The sequence below is a fragment of the Cydia strobilella genome, chromosome 13 (assembly GCF_947568885.1).
Source record: "Cydia strobilella chromosome 13, ilCydStro3.1, whole genome shotgun sequence".
NCBI classification, from domain to species: domain Eukaryota; kingdom Metazoa; phylum Arthropoda; class Insecta; order Lepidoptera; family Tortricidae; genus Cydia; species Cydia strobilella.
The window spans coordinates 5202380-5225075 of NC_086053.1; the positions used below are offsets into that span (position 1 = coordinate 5202380).

Genomic DNA, 22696 nt, shown 5'->3' on the forward strand with positions numbered 1-22696 from the left:
TGTGGCATAAGTACTTTTGATTCAGTGAATGTAAGAGCGGTAACGGTATACATGATCATAATTCCTGTGGCACCCAAACTGTGTTATCATGCCCATCTTGCCGCTCCTCAGTTCTGCTTCCTGGTTCTGAAAGAACCACGATCTACTCGTGTTGACGTTGTGCGTTATGTAGTCCATGGCGTGCTCCAGGAGGCATATTTCGTAGTTGTTCATATGGCGGGGGAAATCGAACTGGTGGCAAATCCCGTGTTTGTTTAGGATGACTTCGATGGCGAGGTAACTGGGTGAGAGAAGTTTTAGTTATCCACCGGTATTTGAAGTATCATGGTAACTTTATCACGTGATAAGGACATCAATAGATAAATTAAGAACATGTAGGTATCATCATGGATTTACACTAGTTTACAAATGAGGAGTGTCTTTTCAAAAGGGCTTATTTTTGTATGGTATTTATAGAGAAATAAGCCCTTTTGAAAAGACTCTCCTCAAATATAACATTTAGAAACAAAATGCAGATACTTTTGCTTTTCATTAATATCCAGCGAATAGGTATAATATAATTAATATAATTAATTAATTTTATATTAATCTACATTTATAATGAAAAACTATTATCTTAATGGAAAACTTTTACTGCTCAACATTCAAAGTATACCAAAAACCACTCATTAATTTTATAGAACGTTGCACAAAACACTTAATTTGCCCATGACCGAACTCAACAATAAAGCTACAAAAAATCAAAGTAAAAAAACACATTTTTTTTACAATCTGTTCAAAATATCACATTTCAGCACACATTAGCATAAGCACAGTCTTCGTATCTCGGGTAGAAGAAGTTTAGCTGGCAGGCGTCAGTCTTTGGCCAGTTGCAATACTTGCAGCACCAGCTCTCGACCATCGCGTTCCTTCTCCACATCACTTCCAAAGCGATATTCACGGACTTCTTCTCCCGCTCCGTTAGCTTGTGCAAGCCGAGGCTTCTCCGGATACCACTGCCTCCGATTTCAACAGGGTTCGCGATGAATCTGGCGGCAGAAGAATGGCTTCATGTATTCTTGCTTTCTAAAACAGTTCACCACAAAAACACGAAGTGATAAGTAGATTTTAACGAAGGATTTTACTGTATATGTATCCGGCGAAGAAGGAAGGTTGATTGAATTGAGCATCGAGGGACGAGGGATAAATTTGATTGTATTATAATTAGATACGTCATACATGAATCGGGTACATGAATTCTGTCAGCAACGATGGTGTTTGTAATTTGGAAATAATATTCGGGTATGCAAATACATCAATCAATTTTCTTAGGGGCTTGAAATCGGTGTCACAGTTGAGCGTGGGAAATACCAGTACACGCGCCCACAGAGATCAGAGAGCTCAAAAATCCACAATTTGTAAAAAAGTTGGTATGTACTTATAGGTATTTGTCTCAATAACTGCTGTGATGGCTTGCAAGCTGTAAAGAGTAAAGATCTCATTCTACTAATTACTAGGTAAAATTTCTACATTTAGCAACTTAATAGGACTTACTTAGCTGGTGAAACAAGTTGAACGGAATTCGTCTCTACAAAACCCGTGACTCTGGGTATGTCGAGGCATAGCAACGCTTGAGCAACCTGGCTGACTAGCCTGGTCAAGGCATGCGCCTCGCTGAGGTCTGAGCTTCTTGCGCAGTGGCCCTCGCAGCGCAGTATGTCTTCGTCGGCTGAGCGGACGCAGTTTGTCATGTACTCAGCGGTTTGCTGGGAAGGTGGGGTTTAGGAACAAAAAGGAAATGGGAAGAAAGATATGGTAAGAATTTGGTAATTGTAGGTTTAAAGATTACTTTAAGCCTGAAATTCTTGCTAAATCTGAGGATTAAGGTAAGTTGTTATCTTTCGACAGAGTTGCAGCAAATCACAAATGAAATGGGAAAGCAGTTCTTAAATAGAATTCGAGGATATTGATTTGTTTTTTTTTATAGCTACTAAAGATAATTGATTATGATATCACAATGCTAATATTATTTACAGATACAGATTTCTGTAGATAAAATATTATGTAATAACATACTTGTTACTGTATATTTTTACATTTGAAAAATGTTTAAAAGATACCTCGCAAAATTCGTAGTAGTCGACGGCCCTAGAAAACAGCGGCACTAAGGATTCTCCTTCCGTGCCTCCAACGCACGGGACCTTCGTGTACCAGGGCTCTAGGCCAAGAGACCTCGCGGCCAGGGTGCTGGCCCTCATCTCGGGCACGGCTAGCGAGCCTAGCACTCTCGCTGGGTCGTACCAGCCGGAAGATCTTAGCGTCTGTAATTGTGATTATTTCTTAGTTTGCATTCCAACATAATCATCAAAAAAAAATATGCTCATTGCAACAGCGTACTCTTTTCTTTTCTTCTCTGGACTGCATCTAAATTATTATACAAAATAAAATAAAAAAACTTGGTAACTTGTAAAAGAGGCTGTCTTATCCTTGGATATTTACTATAATAAGTTTTTGTACAGGTCTTGTTTGGAGCGCAATTTATCTAATCCTATAAAGATTTGGTGAAGAGAAGATACGCTCACAATCGTAAAATCCTAGATTAAAAGGCATTGCCCTAAGAATTAAGATAGTCACGGACACCTAGAAAATAACCTTACATTCGAACAAGGTTCTTCTCATAAAACGCCGATACCGATACCTCAGCGAATTTATGACGGATGGTCAATGGTTCGCCGTTCGTCCAGAGGAAGAGGAAGACCGAAGATGAGATGGGCAGATACCATAGCAAAAGACATGAGGGCCTGCGACGTTTCAGTAGACGACACGTCCGATCGTGCGAAGTGGAGAGAAAAGACAAGAAAAGCAGACCCCACAATCAGATGGGAATAATAATTGCTAAGGAGAGAGAGAGAGAGGTCAATGGTTCGCCGTCCGCTTTTATCTCCTGGCGAGTGTCATTGATCTGTTTACACGACCATCAATCGGGGTTCGACTGTAATTGGAATATTATTGTGTAGGGACTGTAGGGACTCTCACCTGATTTACTAGTCCCATTAGTAATTTTAAAAATATGAAAGTTTAGATATATTTAACACGATCGCTCAAAATGCTTATGCTTTATCCAGAAAATCATGTATTTGTAAGCTTAAGGGAGAATGGTAGAACGGAGTACAAGTAAAAAGTTCCAATGAAGTGGCCGATAAAAGCTAGTTTAGAATATAACTGGAATAGGGTAACATACTCGTACTCGTATAGGTAGTGCAATTCACCACAATCCAAGCCAGAGCCGGCTAAGTCCATATTGGACAGAGCGGCCGCAGAGAAAACTCTTGAGACCCAATCGTAATTCATCGCGATTGCGAATGCATGGAGCTACATGCGAGCTATATTTGTGTTACCACGAGGAACGTCCAGGGAATTTTCTGACATGAGTGAAGCAGTTAATATTTAGTTTAATCTGTATAGTTTAGCATGGATATGATAGTCGTTCTTGTCTACGTGACAGCGTAATAAAACGGTATCCGTCACTCTATTCCGCGGTGTCAGTGGGGGGACACTCCTCCTTTCGGGTAAACTCGGCTCCGTTCGGCTCAACATTGCTCCAAGCAATGGGGTTGGCAACTGTCAAAGGTTTGCAGAGATGGCGCTATCATAGCTTGCCCCTTTTTCTATGAGATTTGGCTTAAAGGGCTGGCATCCAGGGCATTAAAAAACAAAAATTTGACACAATTCTAGGGATTGACAGGGCAAGCTATGCTGGCGCCATCTGCTAAACACTTCGACCGGCCAACCCCATTATTAGGGTTGGCACAACTTGACGTCCCTTTGCGTGCACGACCACAGATAAGATAATGGCTTAAACTTTGACAACCCTAAATAGCCGCAGGGATAGTGCCATATATTAGAAAAGAACAGCATGATTCGACCCTGAATCGCTGTCAAACTTCGGTTTTGTAGGAAGTGTCGTTTCTGTACGGTAGTACTATTATTTATTCTGCGGCGGTCGCGGCGGTGTTAAAAAGTGACAGTTATTTTATAACGTTTATAAAACCATCGATAATACGCCTGCTGATCAAACTGACGGAACCCAACAGATTGAACTAACGCGGTCCACTGGGTGTGTAAAATATTTATCATCCAGTGATTGCGTTTGTTTCGCGATGAAAAGGGAACCGTCTGTGGGGGTTTATCCCAATTTTCCCTCTCCTTAATGATTTATGTTATCTTGCTCACCTCAACCTAGCTTGGAATACTAAATTGCTTTGATTTCGCTCTTTCAGCGATTAGGTACGATTGCTTGAAGAAAAATAACCTGTCTAATATTTGGACTCTGTGTGAAACAAAACTCATCTAAATTGGTGCAACTAGCATAGCATACCAGGTGTCCTCCACAAGGATACGACTTGCTTAATTATAATTAAGTTTATATTTCGTCCCGTATGAAGGATGAACTCAAAGAGCTAAGAAGGCGTTTGTGTTGAGTTTGGTTTCTGAGAGTTTAATGTTTGGCTTTCACAGAAATACCAAATTAGCGGTCTAGCAATAATTGTGTAGGTATGTTATGTTTATGTAAATGAATAATTTTGCAAACTAAAAGTATCTACGCACAATTAAATATGCCATTAAGATATTAGCTTTCTACTAGCGTGTAGCCTTTTAATAATGCATAGTCGTAATGCATGTTAATTATGTATAAGATGTAATGTTTTGAAAAGATGTGTCCCGCCGAGTTTGTTGCCGGTCCCATATTGGGATACCCTCCTCCAATTGAGGGGGGATTTAAATCTTCTCAAGGCAGAGGTGTAGGGTTAAAGCCGTTGTAGCTTTATATGACGTTCATAACCCAAACAGTATTCTAAACGTGCTGGCGCAGCGCTGGGACTCGCCTTTGTGCGCGCGCTGGGTGCGGCTGCACGCGCCGCCGCGCCGGTCGCCGCACCATGGTATAGTATCTCTGAAGAGGAGTAATGTAATGCTGATAATAATGCCATCTCTGGGTTATGCTGGACATATATTCCTCAGCCGTGGTGCCCTGCTGAGCTAAAAAGCGGTATCTCAATTGAAGATTGCATGCAAATAAGTACCTTAAATTTGAATCATAACGTTCCATTTCCAGTTCATTCGTTTTTGAGATACCGCCTTTAGCATAAGGAGGGCTGAGTGTGGCTAGATATCATTCTTGTGTGTAGATAGTAGAAAACAAAATATACCAAAACAAATATTTAAGCAGGTAACTTAATCGTATTTAATTAAATCTAGAAGAATATATTTTAATAAAAAATGTTTCGATAGTGTTACTAACCTTACGTTGCAAATGAACTAGGAAACAAAATAAATTTGAAACGTAAAAGTAGTTTTTTTAATATGTAGTGCAAACACCGTACAATGACAGACTGACGTATTTAGACGAATAAAAAAACCAAATGACGTTTGGTTTGACGGGAAATTTTGAAATTATTTCTAAGTTGTTTTTTAATATAAATTCCGTTTAAACATATTTTTGGTCAGATTTATGTTAAGATATTAACAAACAGCGTTTCTTTATATCACAACCAACCTTGTAAGTTGTGTTGAGTTGTGCTCTTACTCATTCAACCAAACCAACGCAGGCAAGATGAAAAGCAATGCCGGCCGGGCCGCGCCGAATCTGTGTACCTTCTTGTATGTACATCGGTATAAGGGCAAGGTAAGTAAATTTTCGAGTTTATAATATATATATACCTCCTGAACATTTATTTATTATTTCATCTTTATCAAAAGCTTTGATAGAGGCTTCGGGTAAAGCATATTTATGAAATGTTGGCGATGGAACATGGAACATTGTAACATTTCAAATAACAGCCGTTGAACTAGCACCATTCTTAGTGCCCGTAAGGCCCGTCATACACGTTGCTCTGATTATCATAATTAAGATACTATTTTCCGTGCCTAGGTCTTAATCTGATAAATCAACTACAACCTGCCAAAATTAGAAAGACATACATCTACTGATAAAATCCAACCACAATACGTTACCTTTGTCGACATTTTACATGAATAATATCCCGATTCACTGATTTCTTGTTACCTAACATTAAATGTGACAATAGCACACCCTTAAAATGCATGCTCAACACTTGTCCTGTTTCGCTGTAAAATAACCTTTTTATACTTTTGATAACATCTTAACTGTTAATATATTTTCAGGTATTAAAAAGCTTTCAGAATAAAGTTGCGACACGGCAGGTATCGTGCTTTTCTTCGATAAGTTTTTCGATGTTGTCAATGGCAATTTCAGTGAACCTAAAAAAGGAAAATCTACCTAATCTAATGCGCTGTAACACCCAGATCACCGCACCACAAATTGTGGATAAAAAGCTTGAATGTTCTCAAAACTATGAAATATGCGACAAAAATGGATCTAAATTAAATCAAAAAAAGTTGGATCAAACTATTGAAGCTTTCCAAGTTATTTTGGGATCAAGAAGAAGAAATGAATTAGGTTGCCTCTAATTATTGTTTAAAACATAGTCAGGAAATAAATTGTTACATACTTGCTGTTAAGTTATTTTCACGGAAGTGCGCTTAAAGCGTCGCTGTATTTGCATGTGTCTTAGTTACTTGGAATGGAACGTATGTAAATAAGTAGATACTTATAAATAATATATTGTACTTGATTCAACATAAGTTTTCATTTATTTATTCTGAAAAACTGATTTATGTAGTTTTCTAAGCAAATGGAAATTGGTACGACAAAGATTACTACATAAATCAGTTTCCAATATTAAAGTTGTTACATGTAGGTAAAGAACCCATAAGTACGTGTGTGTGTGTGTGTGTGTGTGTGTGTGTGTGTGTGTGTGTGTGTGTGTGTGTGTGTGTGTACATGTGTGCGTGTTTACTGCATATACAGTCTCATTAGTTGAGAGCAGGACCGCTAGGGGCAGCACTAGTAGAGACGTGAACGTGAAATGTCCGAGAGTTTCTTATCTATTACAGTAATAACATATACTAATCTATGGCCGCACCACGCTGCTTTTAATTAAGCAGCTTATATTTTTGTTTATTTTTATTTTATTTTTACCACTAACGTAGATTTATAAGTTTTGCCTTGTACTAACATTAATATTTTTTATTCGAAATAAAAAATATTGAATTGAATAAGCGCATTGTAATATGCCTACTTGAATAATAAACTATCTTTATCTTTAATACGTAGGCAAACATAAATCATGCATATTAGAGTTTTTACGGCTCGTACCGTCGCTCATATACTAAGCATTCTACTACCAGGTCGTAAAAATATTATTGCCTAGGGACTCCCGTACTAGCTCGCTATCACGGGTAAACAAACAACAGTTTTCTGATGTAGTTTGCAAATCACGATGTTTCAATTAATAAATTATATAAATAAAGATAAAAAACTTTTGTAATTTTTTTGACTAATCAAATACAAATGTGGGAATATAAAATAGAAATTTCTAAAAGCGGCGCATATTTAAAAGTCAGGGAAGGTAGGTAGAGCTTAATATGATCATAACATTCAAAACAATACCAAAGATCAAAGAACAATATCAGCCCTGAAAACAGGAACAGAAGATGCTATTGATTATTCATTGATCTGAAATCGTATTTGTAAGAGCGTAACCTTTTCCGACCTTTTTGATGCTCTTCGTCGACATTGACTGAAGGGTCGTGACATTTGAGTAGGTATGCTTTCATAAGCCAAATTGGATGTGTCAGTAAATGCCAAACCGCTGTTACCTATAGGGAACTACATAATTATAAAAACCTACCAAACAAACAAGCGGATATATACCGAGAAAATAGCTAAGAGGAACATCGATCGGGGCAAGAAGAACATTTGGATTTGACATACCTACTTTAAAAACCCTGCGCGAAAAAACGTCCAATCTTATGTTCCTCTTTCCACATTTAGTTTCAGTGATTCGTGTCTAATAACCGGAATATCGACTGCTAAGAAGACGTTGATCCTTTCCTGTATAATGTAACGTGTCCTATTATTTTCATTTTCAGTATGTTAAAGCAGTCGATTTTTTTAGTTTAAGTACATAATAATGTCAATGCCCTGTATAATTCAGATGCGAAATTCATTAAACGAATCCTTGTCACGCAAGCGGTTCGTCATCGTTAGACGACATCGCCACTGTATTGATTTTAGATTTACAAAACCATTTCAGATTGCAAACTGGAGCGCGAATAAAGCGTATTGCATTCTAAATAAGGACTATCATATTTTATTTTATTCGGAGGTTTAGGGTTTCGGTTTCTTGTCATCCAGTCGCCATCAGATATATCGGAGCGGCCAAGGTGGTCAAAAATATTTGGCTGGCTGTACTGGCTTTGTTCAGATATTTGTGTGTCACAAATATCTGAACAAAGCCAGTACAGCCAGCCAAATATTTTTGATCACCTTGGCCGCTCCGATATATCTAATGGCGACTGTCCACGCGTTGTTGTGTGCATAACTGCATATTGCATAATGGGTAAAAATGCTATTAATATTATTCTTACTAGTTATATAATTATACAGGGTGCAGTAGTTTGAGCGATTTTGTGGCAAAATCTACTTGAGACAGTTGAGACATGATTTTCACAAAAAAGTGTCTGCGTCTCTGCGGTCTAATTACCTTAAGTGCAAGAGCAAATCTTTTTTTTTGAGAATGACCTAGAAAACCTCGGCAGCTAACTAGCTGCCTGCCGAGGTGCTGAGGTAGATTCACTAACTAGTAGATCTATTTATAGGGTTATTTCTGGACCAAAGCATTATTATATAGTAATTACTAATTATAACCACAGGCCCACAATAGTTATTTGTGCAACAAGAGAGGAAAGTTGGTTTTTCTTGCGAGTGTTTATTTTGAGTCCCGAGAAAGCGAAAAATTCTAAGGTAGAATCTTGAGCGTAGCGAGGGACTCAAAAACACGAGATGAAAAATAACTTTGCTCTCGTGTTGCACACATAATTTTTCACCTCAGTAGTGAGAATATATTAAAGGTTAAAATGTATTTCGAATTACACAGAATAAACAGAAAAAAAAAGTATTATAATATGTACGATACGATAAGATACGATACGACACGAGACCGGACCGGACCGGACCGGACCGGACCGGACCGGACCGTACCGTACCGTACCGTACCGTAATTTTTTTAAAATAAAAGTATGAAGTTCATGGCCTTCACTAAATTAAAAAGCTACTTTGTTTCACTCCCTGGAGTGAGGAAAGTCGCACTTTCCTCACTCCAGGGAGTGACGAAAGTAGGCTTGTTCGAGCTGCTGAGGTGAAAAGAAATCTGTCGATATCAGCACAAACCGGACAGCATTAATACATATACAGCAACCTTTATTTTATACGGAACCATTTGGATTCAGCCAAGAACGTTGCACGCATGGTACCTACAACACACTAGGAAAAGTCTGTTTGTGAAACGGTTTACTATCTAAATTCTTATATTTACGGTTGGTAGTGTGTAAATCGCCTTAAAAATTAATTTACTTTACCTCAGCGATAATAGGCACCATACACTCTATAGGGGTCCGACCGCACCACCGCATGTACTATTAGTTATTCTATGCGCACCTCGATCGGCATGTCTATAGTCACATCCCGTGTGTATATCGACTTGCAAAACATGAAATAACTATACCTCAGCGATCATAGGCACCATACACTCTATAGGCGTAGCGGCAACTATAATAAACGCCTTCGGGCACTCGGTGGCAATCGCGTCCGTATAGCACTTGACCAGGGGCGCTTGCGCAGCGAAGCGGGCCTCGATCGACATATCTCTGGTCACGTACCCCGAGTCCAACATTAGCACTATGTCTGAGTTCTGCAAAGTTACAATTTTCTGGTCAAAACCGTGATCAAAAGTCATGATTACCTGGTCAAATCCGCAGCAAAGTTATGATTGTCTGGTTTAAACTGCTGTAAAAAAGATAGGCTTTAAAACAGTTGTAAAATAAGGATTTTGCATCATATTTACGACCGACCTTTTTTGACGACCGGTCTGGCCTAGTGGGTAGTGATCCTGCCTGTGAAGCCGATGGTCCTGGGTTCGAATCCCGGTAAGGGCATTTATTTGTGTGATGAGCACAGATATTTGTTCCTGAGTTATGGACGTTTTCTATGTATGTAAGTATTAATATAAGTATTATATATATCGTTGTCTGAGTACCCACAACACAAGCCTTCTTGAGCTTACCGTGGGACTTAAGTCAATTTGCGTAAGAATATGTCCCTAATATATATTTATTTATTTTATTTATTTATTTAAAAAAATAATGCACTAGGTACGAGCAACCAAACTTCGGGTTGGACTAAGGGTCGGTTGCACCAAACCATTTGTCTCTGTTAAAGCGTTCGCTAAATTTTATTGTATGGGAATTTTCATAGTTCTCTGCTGAGTGATGTTGATCTGTCTGTCAAGTGTGGTTGGTGCAACTGGCCCTAATAATTGCATTTAAATTCTGATATGGATCCGCATGCCACTCCGCTTATCCTAGTGTGTTAAAAATATTGGAGGGTGTGATCTGATCATATTGAACCCTTCCTCCGGTTAGCAATTATTTTTACTGTCAGTAACGGGGGTGAGCGAGGTTACCTACTGTGTAACCTGAAAGGTTTTTAACTAAGTAAAACCTTTCCTTAAAAAAAACTTTGTCCCGTCTTCGAATTGTTCTAACAAAAATTCCTATCGAACAATTTAATACTATTCTCAGCATTATATGTTAGTATAGCGCCTTCTGCTCCTTTGTTTTTCCTCACACATGAAAATTCTGCGTGCTCTCCAAGCCGACAAAACGTACCGACGTAATCTGTCCGATTTGAATATTTGCCTAGCACTCTGGCCAGAGATTACAGATATTGTGACAGATGCGCCACTTTCATACAAAAGTTTGCCCTAATTATCCCCCTGCATAAAAAGGTAGGCGTCTTAACGCAGCGAAGTGATCCGTCGGACTTGAACAGACACAACATAGACATACAGCAGAGGCCTAACCGCGAAAAACCAAAACTGAAATGTCTCTTTTCGTTTCTCGCAAGTAGGCCCTCTGGGTCTGGATACAACAATACTTTTGCCGGACGTTCAAAGACAATTCCATTATCCGTCTTTTTTTTCTTCCTCACGTTGTCCCGGCTTTTTAGCCACGGCTCATGAGAGCCTGGGGTCCGCTTGACAACTAATCCCGAGAATTGACGTAGGCACTAGTTTTTTACGAAAGCGACTGCCATCTGACCTTCCAACCCAAAGGGTAAACTAGGCCTTATTGAGATTAGGCCGGTTTCCTCACGATGTTTTCTTTCCTTCACCGAAAAGCGACATAACATTGTACATAACTTCCGAAATACTCATTGGTACGAGCCGCGGGGTTTGCACCCGCGACCTCGCCTGAAAGTCGAACGCCCTTACCGCTAAGCCACCAGCGCTTAATTCCATTATCCGTCATTTGTATACATAAATTATCTGGTTATAATAAACGTTACTTTTTGACTAGCACTCTGGAGCCCGATCTCAAATTCTTTCGTTATATATCTAGATCAAATGTGTCCAATAGATGATGTGGGAATTTATTAATGGCCGAGAAATGCAGTGTGGTGTTTCTGTTACTGTATAATATAATCCGTGCCTCGGGTCTCGTATGGGAGTGTCAAGTCAAGAGAAGGGAATTTATCCCCGCCGCAGCCAGACATATTGGCGCCGAACCACTTTAGCCCGTACACTCAATTTGAGCTCGTTTTAAAACTATTTAATGTTCCCGCCGATTTATCTTGGAGTATGGAACGTGAAATCCTAGGTCTCGGAATTTCGGCCTTTGAATTAACTGTGATTCCCATAAGGTAAAGGTAAAGATAAGGTATAGGTACTCGTATTTCACAATTGCAGGCCTAAGAAATTCATGCCTTCTATTATGGTAAGTAGGTAGTTTATACACCAGCATAATGTATATGCATATTACGGCGGATAAAAAAATTATGGCTCATGGACTGGACATTTCACAAAAAAATTAAGAAGCTTGCCAAATTGAAAATTTAAAAAAATCGTTTCGGAATTTTTTTTTTGGCAAGTATAGATTTTCCGTTGGCTCTTCGGCAAATCAGTAAGCGCAACAGAATCACAATATTTGCATAAAGTCGATCAAACGATAGAGCGTGGACTGGTATATATTTGCTGTAGGACTAGTATCGATACTATTGATTGGCCTTCAGAGGTCGACGGCTTTCTGCGAATAATGCTCCAACAAAGGATCTAGTTTATTGAATACTATGTCATTATTTTAAAAGAGTTTATTTTCTAGCAAAGTAATGTAATGATTTATCTTAAGAGCGGCGTTCGCTCTAATTCCAGTATGACAGTACGCAGCGAAATCGTTGCGAACGCGTTACTTTGCTAGTTTGTAAGAGACACCATGTGACCTTACAACGTGATGTAATCAAATTCTCCTCCTTTGTACGAGTTTCTGAAACCTACATTAAAAATGTTTCATTTCGTTTTGTTCTGGGTAATTTTCATAAAATGATTGAATGTATTTTTAGTTCTCGAGGTTTACGTTTATAGTTTAACAATTTTAACGTGGGAATTTTATGGAATCACGAGCGACCTAATGAAAATTTCTTATATAAAAAAACAAATGTACAATTAAGTTCAAAAGAAATTGAAATGTATGCTATTTTGCACGTTTAGGACTGTTAACGTCCCATGTGTTTAAACACCGTAAAAGGGATAAAGATTGGTCGTGAAAAACCCAGGAAAAGGGTTCGCTTTTAGAGCGTCGATTAATATTTGAATCAGCAGTTTACCAAGGAAATATCACGTCGTTAAAAATTGCCATTGTGAGAGTTTAACAACACTATTGTGTTGCGTCAGCTTACGCCTACGTCAGCTTTATACTAACGACACGGGATGTTTTGTAGAAAAACCGAAAAATTGGTGTTTTTTTGTTAGCACTGTATTTCCCATCCTTAGTCGCTGACTTGATTGTGTATTATATAAGTTAGCTTCGCAACTGGTCTTGCTCCACAAAACTGGTTCATTTACCCTGTTTATTTCATTTCATTGATTATTCTCTTTGGTGACTTAAATATGTAGGTGAATTGACTCAAGGTGCTTACCGTAAGCTTAGGAAAGCCATAGTTTACGTCTCTATCACTTACACATTTTCTGCCTTAGAGTGACAGAGATAGAGAGTAGTTTGATGTGTGAGCTGTCATGTCAATAAATGTTAAATGGGTGAATCAACTTTTTAGTGTCACTCGTTACTCGTTGCCATGGTTACGGTTAGTTGTGGAGAAGGGCTAAGATGGCCGGCTCTTTATCATCTGTCTATGTTTACCATAGATGCATTTTTTTGTGTTATTAATCGTATAAGCAAAGAGGATATAATAAGATAGAGCGGTATTGTCATAGTAGATTTTGTAACCACAGTAAATTCACTGCCATCTATCGACACACTTTAAAACTAAAAATTAAAATTTATAAAAATACGATAAAATGTATTTAAATATGGATAAATGTTTTGTTTCATTTGCATTAATTATTTTTATTATTTTGACCCATGTTCTTTCACTGATATGCGTTAAAATTGTTAAATAACAAACGAAACCGTCAACACGACACGTCTATACGACAGTAGGCCAAAGGTAGTAGCGACATCTAATCGAGAATCAAATTTTCGTCATTTTCGAGGCACGTTTTTTCCTTAGACTGTATCCATCTATTACGGAGTTATATCTATCTTTGGTGATAGGTACTGTCCGCGCGCGAATTCCGTGCACGGCTGAGGAATGTTAGGAATGTTGGGCGTCATGACAGAGTAGTGTCATTTTGTACGTACGAGCGCGGCGCACACCCCCCCACTTCCTCGACCTCCGAATGCACGGAATTGGCGCGCGGACAATACTTACAGCATTTCTTCTAACAAACTGTAGTACCATTTTTTTAAAATTGGTCATAATAACAACGCTACCATCAGGATGGTTTAAATCAATTTCATTAACCGAATCAGTTAAGTAAGTAAATCGTCGAATTTTAACATCATAAAGGAAAACAGACTGTTGTAAACTCTGTATGACGTCTCAATAGGGAATATTACGCGAAACTCTGCGTAGGGGACGCCACTACCACAATCTGAGGGTCTATCACGAAACAAGAAAATCGAAATTTCGTTATCTAACATCTCTGTCACTCCGAGCGATAAAGAGGCAGATAGCGAATTTCGGATTCGCGTTTCTTGGTAGGTCCTCTGTAAACAAACCGCCTTGATGCATCATTGTCATATTTTATTATCTCTGAAAACTTGTCAAAAACCTGTTAAAGGTACAGTATGTATAAGTTACTCTATGGTTTACTAAAAAGGCTAGTCTTGCACTCTGGTGGCAGAACATTGTAGTAATATCCCCTATTTGCTTTGTGTCGAAATGTAAAGTAAGGTTGCTTATACGATTGACTTTTGGAATGAGTTACGAAGTTGAATTTCGAATAAGTAAACGTAGAAACATTTAAAACAGCCAAGTTTGAGACCGAGAAGAGAGATACGAGTATGCAATGCCAGATGTTGAATGTTGAATGCCAGAAGTTCTGAGTTCTGAGGACACATTCGTTATCAGTTAAATCGGAATATCAAGATTTCTTAGTAGGTACATCGTCAAAAAATTTAAAAGGTTAAAGGTTGGCTAAATATAATCTTTTGTCGGAATAAAAGCTGTTTTTGGTTGATTAGTAAACATCTATTTTTGAAGCAAAATCGTTAATGAGACATTTAAGATTACTTTATAATATTCGGTTAAGCGTATCTGTGGAGTTACAAAACCAACTGCCTTAAACGAGAATATTGGCACTGATCATGGTTAGTTTGGATATTGTATATGTTATTATCATTCTCCAATGATTCTCACCGAGTTAATCGTGTGCAGCCTAGGGACTATTTTAATAATCAGAACCCATAAATCGGTACTGACAGTCTACTAAGTCGTAGGTTCCCAGCCCTACGTCGGTCTAATCGAGTCGAATATGCAGATTTTACGACAAATGCTATTTTAATACTGATTAAATGAAGCCGCTTAACATCTTGGCTACGCCCTCTGTACACACCATTTTATATGTATATGCTTTGCTAGATATTGCGTATTGCGTTAAATATGTAACCTACTCGTATCTACTAAGGTACTAACACTATAGCAATAAGCAAATCTGTAAACACCTTTCCAACTCAAAGTTTTGGCAGCTGAACGCCTGGACACGCCAGATTGTTGATATTGCGTTCTAAATATATTTAATTGGAACCACACACCTGCAAACACCTTTCCAGCTCAAAGTTCTGGCAACTGAACGCCTGGACGCGGCAGTTGGTGTTAATGTGCAGCAGATCTTGCACTACATTTGCCAGGCATCGGGTGCAGCCTTCGGGACATTTTGATTCATAGAGACGCAATCTGAAATATAAGCGGGGTGTGACAGTAAGATTGGGTATTGGAAAGCGAGCAACAGAACTGATCGGGCGGGTCACTCGGCACACGCTGAGATTTGCGTTCATTGTCTTGAACGACGCACAAACTTGGATTATTTTGGACTAGCAGAAAGACCCTCTACGGGCAGGTCACCGTATCCACATTCTCAAACACCGTGGATCAAATGTCTAATTACCAAGTTCTAACCAAGTAGAAGGAATTTTGGAGCTAGCTAGAGGGACTTGTTAAGAAATGATGATCATTTCATTAATTTTATCAGCTTTATAATAGTGAGAGAGAAGAAAACGTGGTGCGACAGGAGAAAGATCTGATACGAGTAGTTGGGCTGGAGTCGAGAATGTGGTGAGATAATAACAACAGGTAACATGGTGAGTTGCGAACATTGTGAAATGAAAATGATGTGAGTTGTGATACTAGCGATCATGATGACACCATAAAAAAAGTCGTTTTTTGTTGGACAGTGGACCTTCTGTTTGTACCTCTACCTAATACTAAATAGGTATTAAATCTGTGTTACCACTGCATAAACGATATTCGATTTTCTCCAACGAGCGTTGGTATTAGGGAAATGGTTTTACGTTTTATTAATTAGATTTATGCTGAGCTGTTTTATGCAATATACTAAACAAATCAACAAAATCTAAATTAAAGTGCACCGATATATTTTTTGTTTGGATACCTATTGGAACCCAAGTAATGAATCAACGACATACCATTTAGTCAACCATAATCGATTTAAAAAAAAATTAAATAATCAATGTAGTATTACGCTAATAATCAATTACGGATGTCAGAGTATAAGTTGACACTGCGCTGTAAAACTCGGTCTTTGATTTCACCACCTCAAAATTTGCTAAATGAAAACGTCGCAAAGTGAATTCCGTTTTTTACGCAACCTGCGTTTGCCTTAACACGCTTAAACAAAATAAGAGGCCCAGAAAACAGTTGATTGTTTTCAGGCCCTGCGATGGTAGCACGGTCGCATTTTTATCGTTTGTCCATTGTCACCATGCCTGTCACAGTGTGACGGACATAGTGACAGGCGATAAAAATGGAACCATGTTGCGCCCGCTGTGCTCCAAATGCACAAAGAGCGTTCTGTTATGGTAACGAGTATATTGGAGTTGGGCAAAAAAATTGATGTAATTTATACTGTTGTTAATGTTATTATTGAATGACTTGTGGTCCAAGGTCCAAGGAATAGCGAATGGTACCAGATTGCGACGATAATTGCCGATTAGATGGAGGGATCAAGTTAAAGCTGCAGAGATGACTTAATATTAGTCGAATGCAAAAGAAAGACTGCTATCAGAGAACAATAGAGACGTATTGTGAAGCTTTCCACCAATAGCTCGAGTGATTATGCCCTCGCCACTATCAAGTCTCCTTTTGTTTGGCTCCTTCCCATTTTTTTTTCGGATGGCCCATTTAAATATGTTTCACTCTATCAAGACTAAATATGAGAAGATCTGAGCCGAGTGGTCGGTAAGCTAAAGGAATGCACAGCCAGGTTTAGCAATAAAAAGTGTGTGATAAACAGCAGGGACTGCGAGTCATGGCCGCTCGTAAAATCTCAACGCCTTTTATTACGTTCACTTGAATGATCCATATAAAGGCAAGGCTTCTGTTAAAGTTTGATGTATGGTCCTCGAATAGTTACCGGAACGCAACGCCGTGCGAATCGTAAATGACGGCTCGTGCGTGTGTGTAACGTTGTGTTGGAATGTTGCGTATATCATTTATGAAAATCGCTAATTTCCGCGTTGTATACCACGAAGCATGTATCATATGTACCTATGTAATCTGTGGATGGGTAGCTTGCGGAAAGCTGGCTCAAGTATTGCAGTGTCTTTAATGACGATTATTTAAAATAAACAGTGTGTGCATGTTATCATTGATAATCGGAAAACGAACAAAGCCGTGGCACGGTGACGGCACAAACCATAGACCAGAAAACAGTGTGGGAAAGATTTTCAAATACTTGGACCGAAGATCTGGTACCGATTGTAGATTATAGCAAACAGTTGTATGAAGGCCGCGCACGACCTTCCTGTTGTTGAAGTTCACGGACATAATTCATCTACAGGGTTTAGGTGTTTGTAGTGTCCTAATCTTTGTGTACAACTTTTTTAACCCGTGTCGCCTTCGCTACATCGCAACAACTCGCGTAGCACGAACATTTTTCGTAGCACCTTAACACACAAGTGCACAGCGGATAGGCCGTCCACCGTCCATAGTTACCCATGGACTCAGCAACATATCCTGGCGTGACTTTGAGTGATAAATAACAAAAAGGGCGGGGAGAGAGAAGTACTTTATGATAATACTGTGCAAAAATGGAGATGACATATAACTTAGCACTCGCACGCGAGCGTACGGCAGATTTGTCGCCAGCACTAGCAAACAAATACCTACGTTATGTTATGAATTATCGCGTAGGAAGTGAGCGTAGTAATGTATTTGTTCAGGGTTGTATAAAATCACAATACATAGTTTGGGTATGACAGGCACAACCCACGTGTGATCAGTGTTGTTTACTTTAAACGATTCTATAACGAGCCTGCAATCAGCCTCAAGGCACTCGGTATTGCAAATCCTAGCAATCGAAGTGCTTGTAGTAGTTGTCTACAGGGCAACACTGTGTACCTAAATATAAATGATAGGAAGACGAAGATTGCGTGGGAAATGAAAGAAAATGGAACGACATTATTTGTACCTTCATCTGAGTCATATCACTATATGACCCTATATTTATATGAATATCATTAGTGATTTCGTTAGAGAGGGAATCTACCTTATGTTAGCACTGTTATTAAAACATCAGCAAAATTAGCACGAAATAGTATAATCACAACTAACTATAATAAAATAACTAGATATGACATTTTATCAGCAAATTACCTACTTTTTCTGTATTCTCCCAGACAAAAGGCCAATATTATTAAATGCAAGCAGCATTGTAAGTGCAGTATACCAACAGATTATCAATAGTATGAGACAAAAGCCGCCAACGGCAAACGCCTACGAGGGATCATCACGGATTCATGAGGCGTCTCTAGACTCTTTAGTCTTTTTACTTCCTTCCCGGCTGGATACAAATCTACAGCAAGTAAGCTTAACGTAAGTACGTAAAATGAACTTTAAAAATAAAGTTCATTTTACGTACATACGTTGGTGTTTGCGTAGGCAGACACTATTGACTGACTGGTTGAAAATGGTATTTGTGTAAATAGGTAGGTATTTGAGGCAAGCGTAACATTAGTATTTTAGAATAATAATATTATATTTAGTTATACATATACATATTTTTTTATCATTAGTTAGAATGCTATAATTTACCTAGGTAAATCTTCGTACGGTACAACGTAGATTTACTTATATGTATTCAGAAATTATTTTACAATAAAATTGTAAAACCTGTAGAGACAATAATACAGCGACAGCATAAGTATTACACTGTAATCTTCGTAAATGGCCAAATCTATAACTTTGAAATTTGAGAATCACCCAATCGATTCAAGCAATGCAGAAACGTTTCTGTACAGTAAGATAAATTTTATCGCAGTCCCGTACAAAATTATGTTTTGACAGCGGTGCGGAACGGCCCGTCCCCTGTGGCCGGCAAACGGGCTGGCCCCTTATTCCAACCGTTTACCGAGCATGGGAAACTTTGCCACTTTAGCGAACCGCTACTTTATATGATATAGGAGGCAAGCGAGCAGACGAATTGCCAGATCGTAAGCAATTGGGTCAAAATTCTTTTCGTTGTCTTGTTTTTTTTTTGACCCCAAAAAATGTGACGGAGTGGAGCTTTTTGTATGGGGTGAAATTTAGTTTTTAATTTTTCTTATGTGAATTATAATCTGCAGCTAGAAAGACATGCAATAGCACTCAACTTTTTTATTTATTTGATAAAAGACAAAAATAGAAGCGTGACAGAGTGGTCAGAAACAACTGAAACAAGACAGCAAAAAGAATTTTGACCCAATTACTGTGGGGTTGCATGTGCATTGCCGGCCTTGAACACATTCACCGCTGAGCTACGGTCGTAGCGCTACGTCGTAGCCGATAACATGGTCATCATCATCTTCCCGGTATGTAGCGAAAATGCTTCGTAGAGGCAAAACAACGTGTCGTGGTTAGCTCTGAATGGGTTAAATAAAATGGGCGTGCGCTCTTTTTTTGAAGGTTTGAAGGTCGTCTCGGTCCAGTAACTGTGCGAATGTCTAACCAAAACCAAGCTAAAGCTGTGCGAGGCAGGAAGTTTCAGAAGAAACGCACAATTGAGGACTGCCAACTATTTAAGTGGTCATGATGGAAATGTTGTTATGTTTGTGTTATAATAAAGGGTTTTCTACGATCATGTATAATTTTTACGGATGTTAGAGTACGTTACACTGGTTTGCATAAGACCCATGGACTCGCCCGCCCTTGCGGGTGTAATGGGAACACACGACCTGTTTCGTGAAGCGGTGACGTCACGGCTCGCTGCCTCCGCGCGATATAGCTATACAAGACATAACAACAGTTTGTTGGCAAATAAGCTTTTCTTGGGTAATATATCTGGAGCTGAACTGGCAATATTGTTACGAATTTGGAAACTGAAATATTTTTTCCTGTACATTCAGAACGCATCAATAACTGCAGGCATGGACATGCATAAAACAAACTCACGTGTATTGCTTAAGGAACAAATCAATTTATTTAATTTAATATTTTACTTATTATTATTCGGCCTCTTAGTAACTTTTTCTTTAGTATATGATATCTATTTCAGTCGTGTGTACAGTCGCCGGCAATAATATGTGCAGGCGTTATTTTAAATGTCAAACTTCTATGAAGTTATTACGTAGTATAATTAACACTAGCATTGCGTGTGCTGTCAAAATCTCTGCAGACTTTTCTTGGTCTAACTCTATGGCTCTACAAATAAAATCTAACCAGAACCAAGATATTTTTTGGGCGGGTATATTTGGGGTTTGTAAAGAAGTTATTTATAAATCAAATAGGTATTTTGATGAACAGACATATATTGTCGGTTAAGGTGTTAAGAGTGTCAAGTCGGTTTCACAAATATTCTGTTGGAATAAGCTACCCACTTAAATCAGGGCACACCCTTAGGGAAATGTTCTCAGTACGTGACATTTAGGAAGTTGGTGGGACGGTAATGGCTAAACGTTTATATTGCGTCCAGAAATGTCAAATGCCTTGTATAAATAGACCACTTGAAAGGCAAGTAGGTTGTTAAGTTGTCGGGTACATAGTAATAATGAGTTTGTAAAAAGTTTCTCATCTTTGAAAGATTAAAAACCAGTGGCTTTTAACCGTTGGTCCGCTGACCACTAATAGCCATGGGAGAAAGTGTCCGAATTAGAAAAACCCCTCGTTGATTATAAACTGAAATAAATATCATATAGGTAAATGTTAATATATTTTTCCTTTTTTATTGTGGGACGTACCACATTATTACAATCTATAAATTGTATATGCAGATGTCAATCACAATGAAAAAATCAACAAACAACAAAACAACAACATCAATCCAAGGATGTGGGTTCGAGTCCCACGTTGACCAGAGTTGATCATTGTTGATTTTTTCATTGTGATTGACATCTGTATATACAATTTATAGATCATATAGGTATTAAAGAAAAAGTGGCGAAGCTCCAGTGTTGAAAACCGGGTGGTGGAGTGGGGAACGCAGGACGGCTGCGTCACTTTTTCTTTAATATATGACATCTATTTGAGTTTATAATTTATACATATATACTTAGTAGTGTAACTACTTAAAAACACAAATCAAAATATTTAATTAAAATAATTTGATTTGTTCCCAAAGTTGAACCCCTCGGTGACTTTATCCGCCATAACTATTAACTTCCAAACAGTTGAAGGTACCTGGTAAACAAATTAATCGTGTAACATTGAAAGGCTAAGAACCACTGCTCTAACTTGACTTACTTCTTCATGTACGGGCACTGCTTGAGCAACAGCGCCACATATTGCCCAACACCAGTGTCTGCACCAAGCACTGACACCTGCAAGCCTGGTCTCTCTTCCTCACATGGAATAACCTCTTTCGGCTTTTTCACAATTGCTTTAGTTGTCTCTTCCTTTTCTTCCCTTTCTGGCTCTTCTTTTTCGGCTTTGCATGGCTTGCAGTCAAGCCAGCGGAATGGAGCTGCAGGAAATATTTTCTTTGACATTTGTAAATTATCACATGCTGGGTCATTTTGACGCCCAAATGGAAGGTTTCATATTGTGTCATGTTTTTAGTTAAATCATTATTTAATTTATAGTCAACAGAGGTAACCAAACGACAAGAGATTGTTAAATATTATAATTGCAACAATACCCGCCACCGGTGGAGGTCACTTATTCTTTAGTGTATGTTATCTATTTCAGTTTATAATTTATATATAGTAGTGTGACTACTTTCTAAAAATACTACTACAAATCAAAAAATATTATATAAAATGATTTGATTTGTTCCCTAGTTGAATAATATACATTACTGAACAGCTTAGTACTTTAATAAATAAGTCATTATCAGAATCAGGTCTATTGACGTCCAACTAACTAAGATACATATAGATGCTACATATTTGATATCTAGCTTAATCTTCAACTCTCTATATATATACTAAAAACCATACTTACTGCCAAAGTTAGTCCCTCCTTCAGTAATCCGTAATTTAATCTTATGCAAAATGCCTTTCTTTTTCTTGTACGGGTCACAAGGTTCGGGACAGTTGGGGTCTACGGCTGGCGTTATATCATCATACGCTCTTCTACATGGAGGGTTTTCTTTAAGAGGGTCACATGGTGGCTTATGCTTCGCGTACCACCGGAGTGAAGATACGCTCCAAACGACGAGATTTGAACGGGTCTTGAAGCTGGCCAGAGATTGCCAACCGGTTAATACTGTGAGTGATATCATCCTGTTTTCGGGTTTGAAATATTTTTATCAGTTTGTTTCTGGATAATTTGGCATGCTGTGGTGAAAGTTTTGTCTGTTATTGACAGTTTTTGACGTTTTCTCGGAGTTTATTCTTCTTGTTGTATCCAAAAAATACCACCAGCCAGGATTTATGGAAACAGTCTGAAGTAAAAACGTAGCATAGCACCTTGAAGGACGCACAAAAGTACTAAGGGACATACATACATACATTCTACGACTTCTCTTTCCGTACAGACCTAACTATTACTGCTACTAAAGTACGAAATTGTAGATGAAATGATAGC

General features: G+C 38.5%; 2 protein-coding genes across 3 annotated transcripts in view; both read right to left on the reverse strand.

The window, feature by feature from the left end:
• Positions 1–22696, reverse strand: part of LOC134746538 (protein split ends) — a 108750-nt gene that overhangs the window by 59378 nt on the left and 26676 nt on the right. The gene's annotated exons all lie outside the window — the stretch shown is intronic.
• Positions 19–22483, reverse strand: LOC134746537 (malate dehydrogenase, mitochondrial-like). Of its 2 annotated transcripts, none has more exons than XM_063680948.1 (7): positions 22112–22483; positions 21413–21632; positions 15274–15415; positions 9630–9815; positions 2100–2300; positions 1534–1745; positions 19–280 (listed from the first exon to the last, which is right to left on the reverse strand). In XM_063680948.1, the coding sequence occupies exons 1-7, from the start codon at positions 22389–22391 to the stop codon at positions 22–24; spliced, it is 1500 nt and encodes a 499-aa protein (XP_063537018.1). In that variant the 5' UTR covers positions 22392–22483; the 3' UTR covers positions 19–21. The 2 variants fall into 2 exon arrangements, with proteins under 2 accessions (XP_063537018.1, XP_063537019.1); XM_063680949.1 differs by lacking the exon at positions 19–280 and adding an exon at positions 717–1028.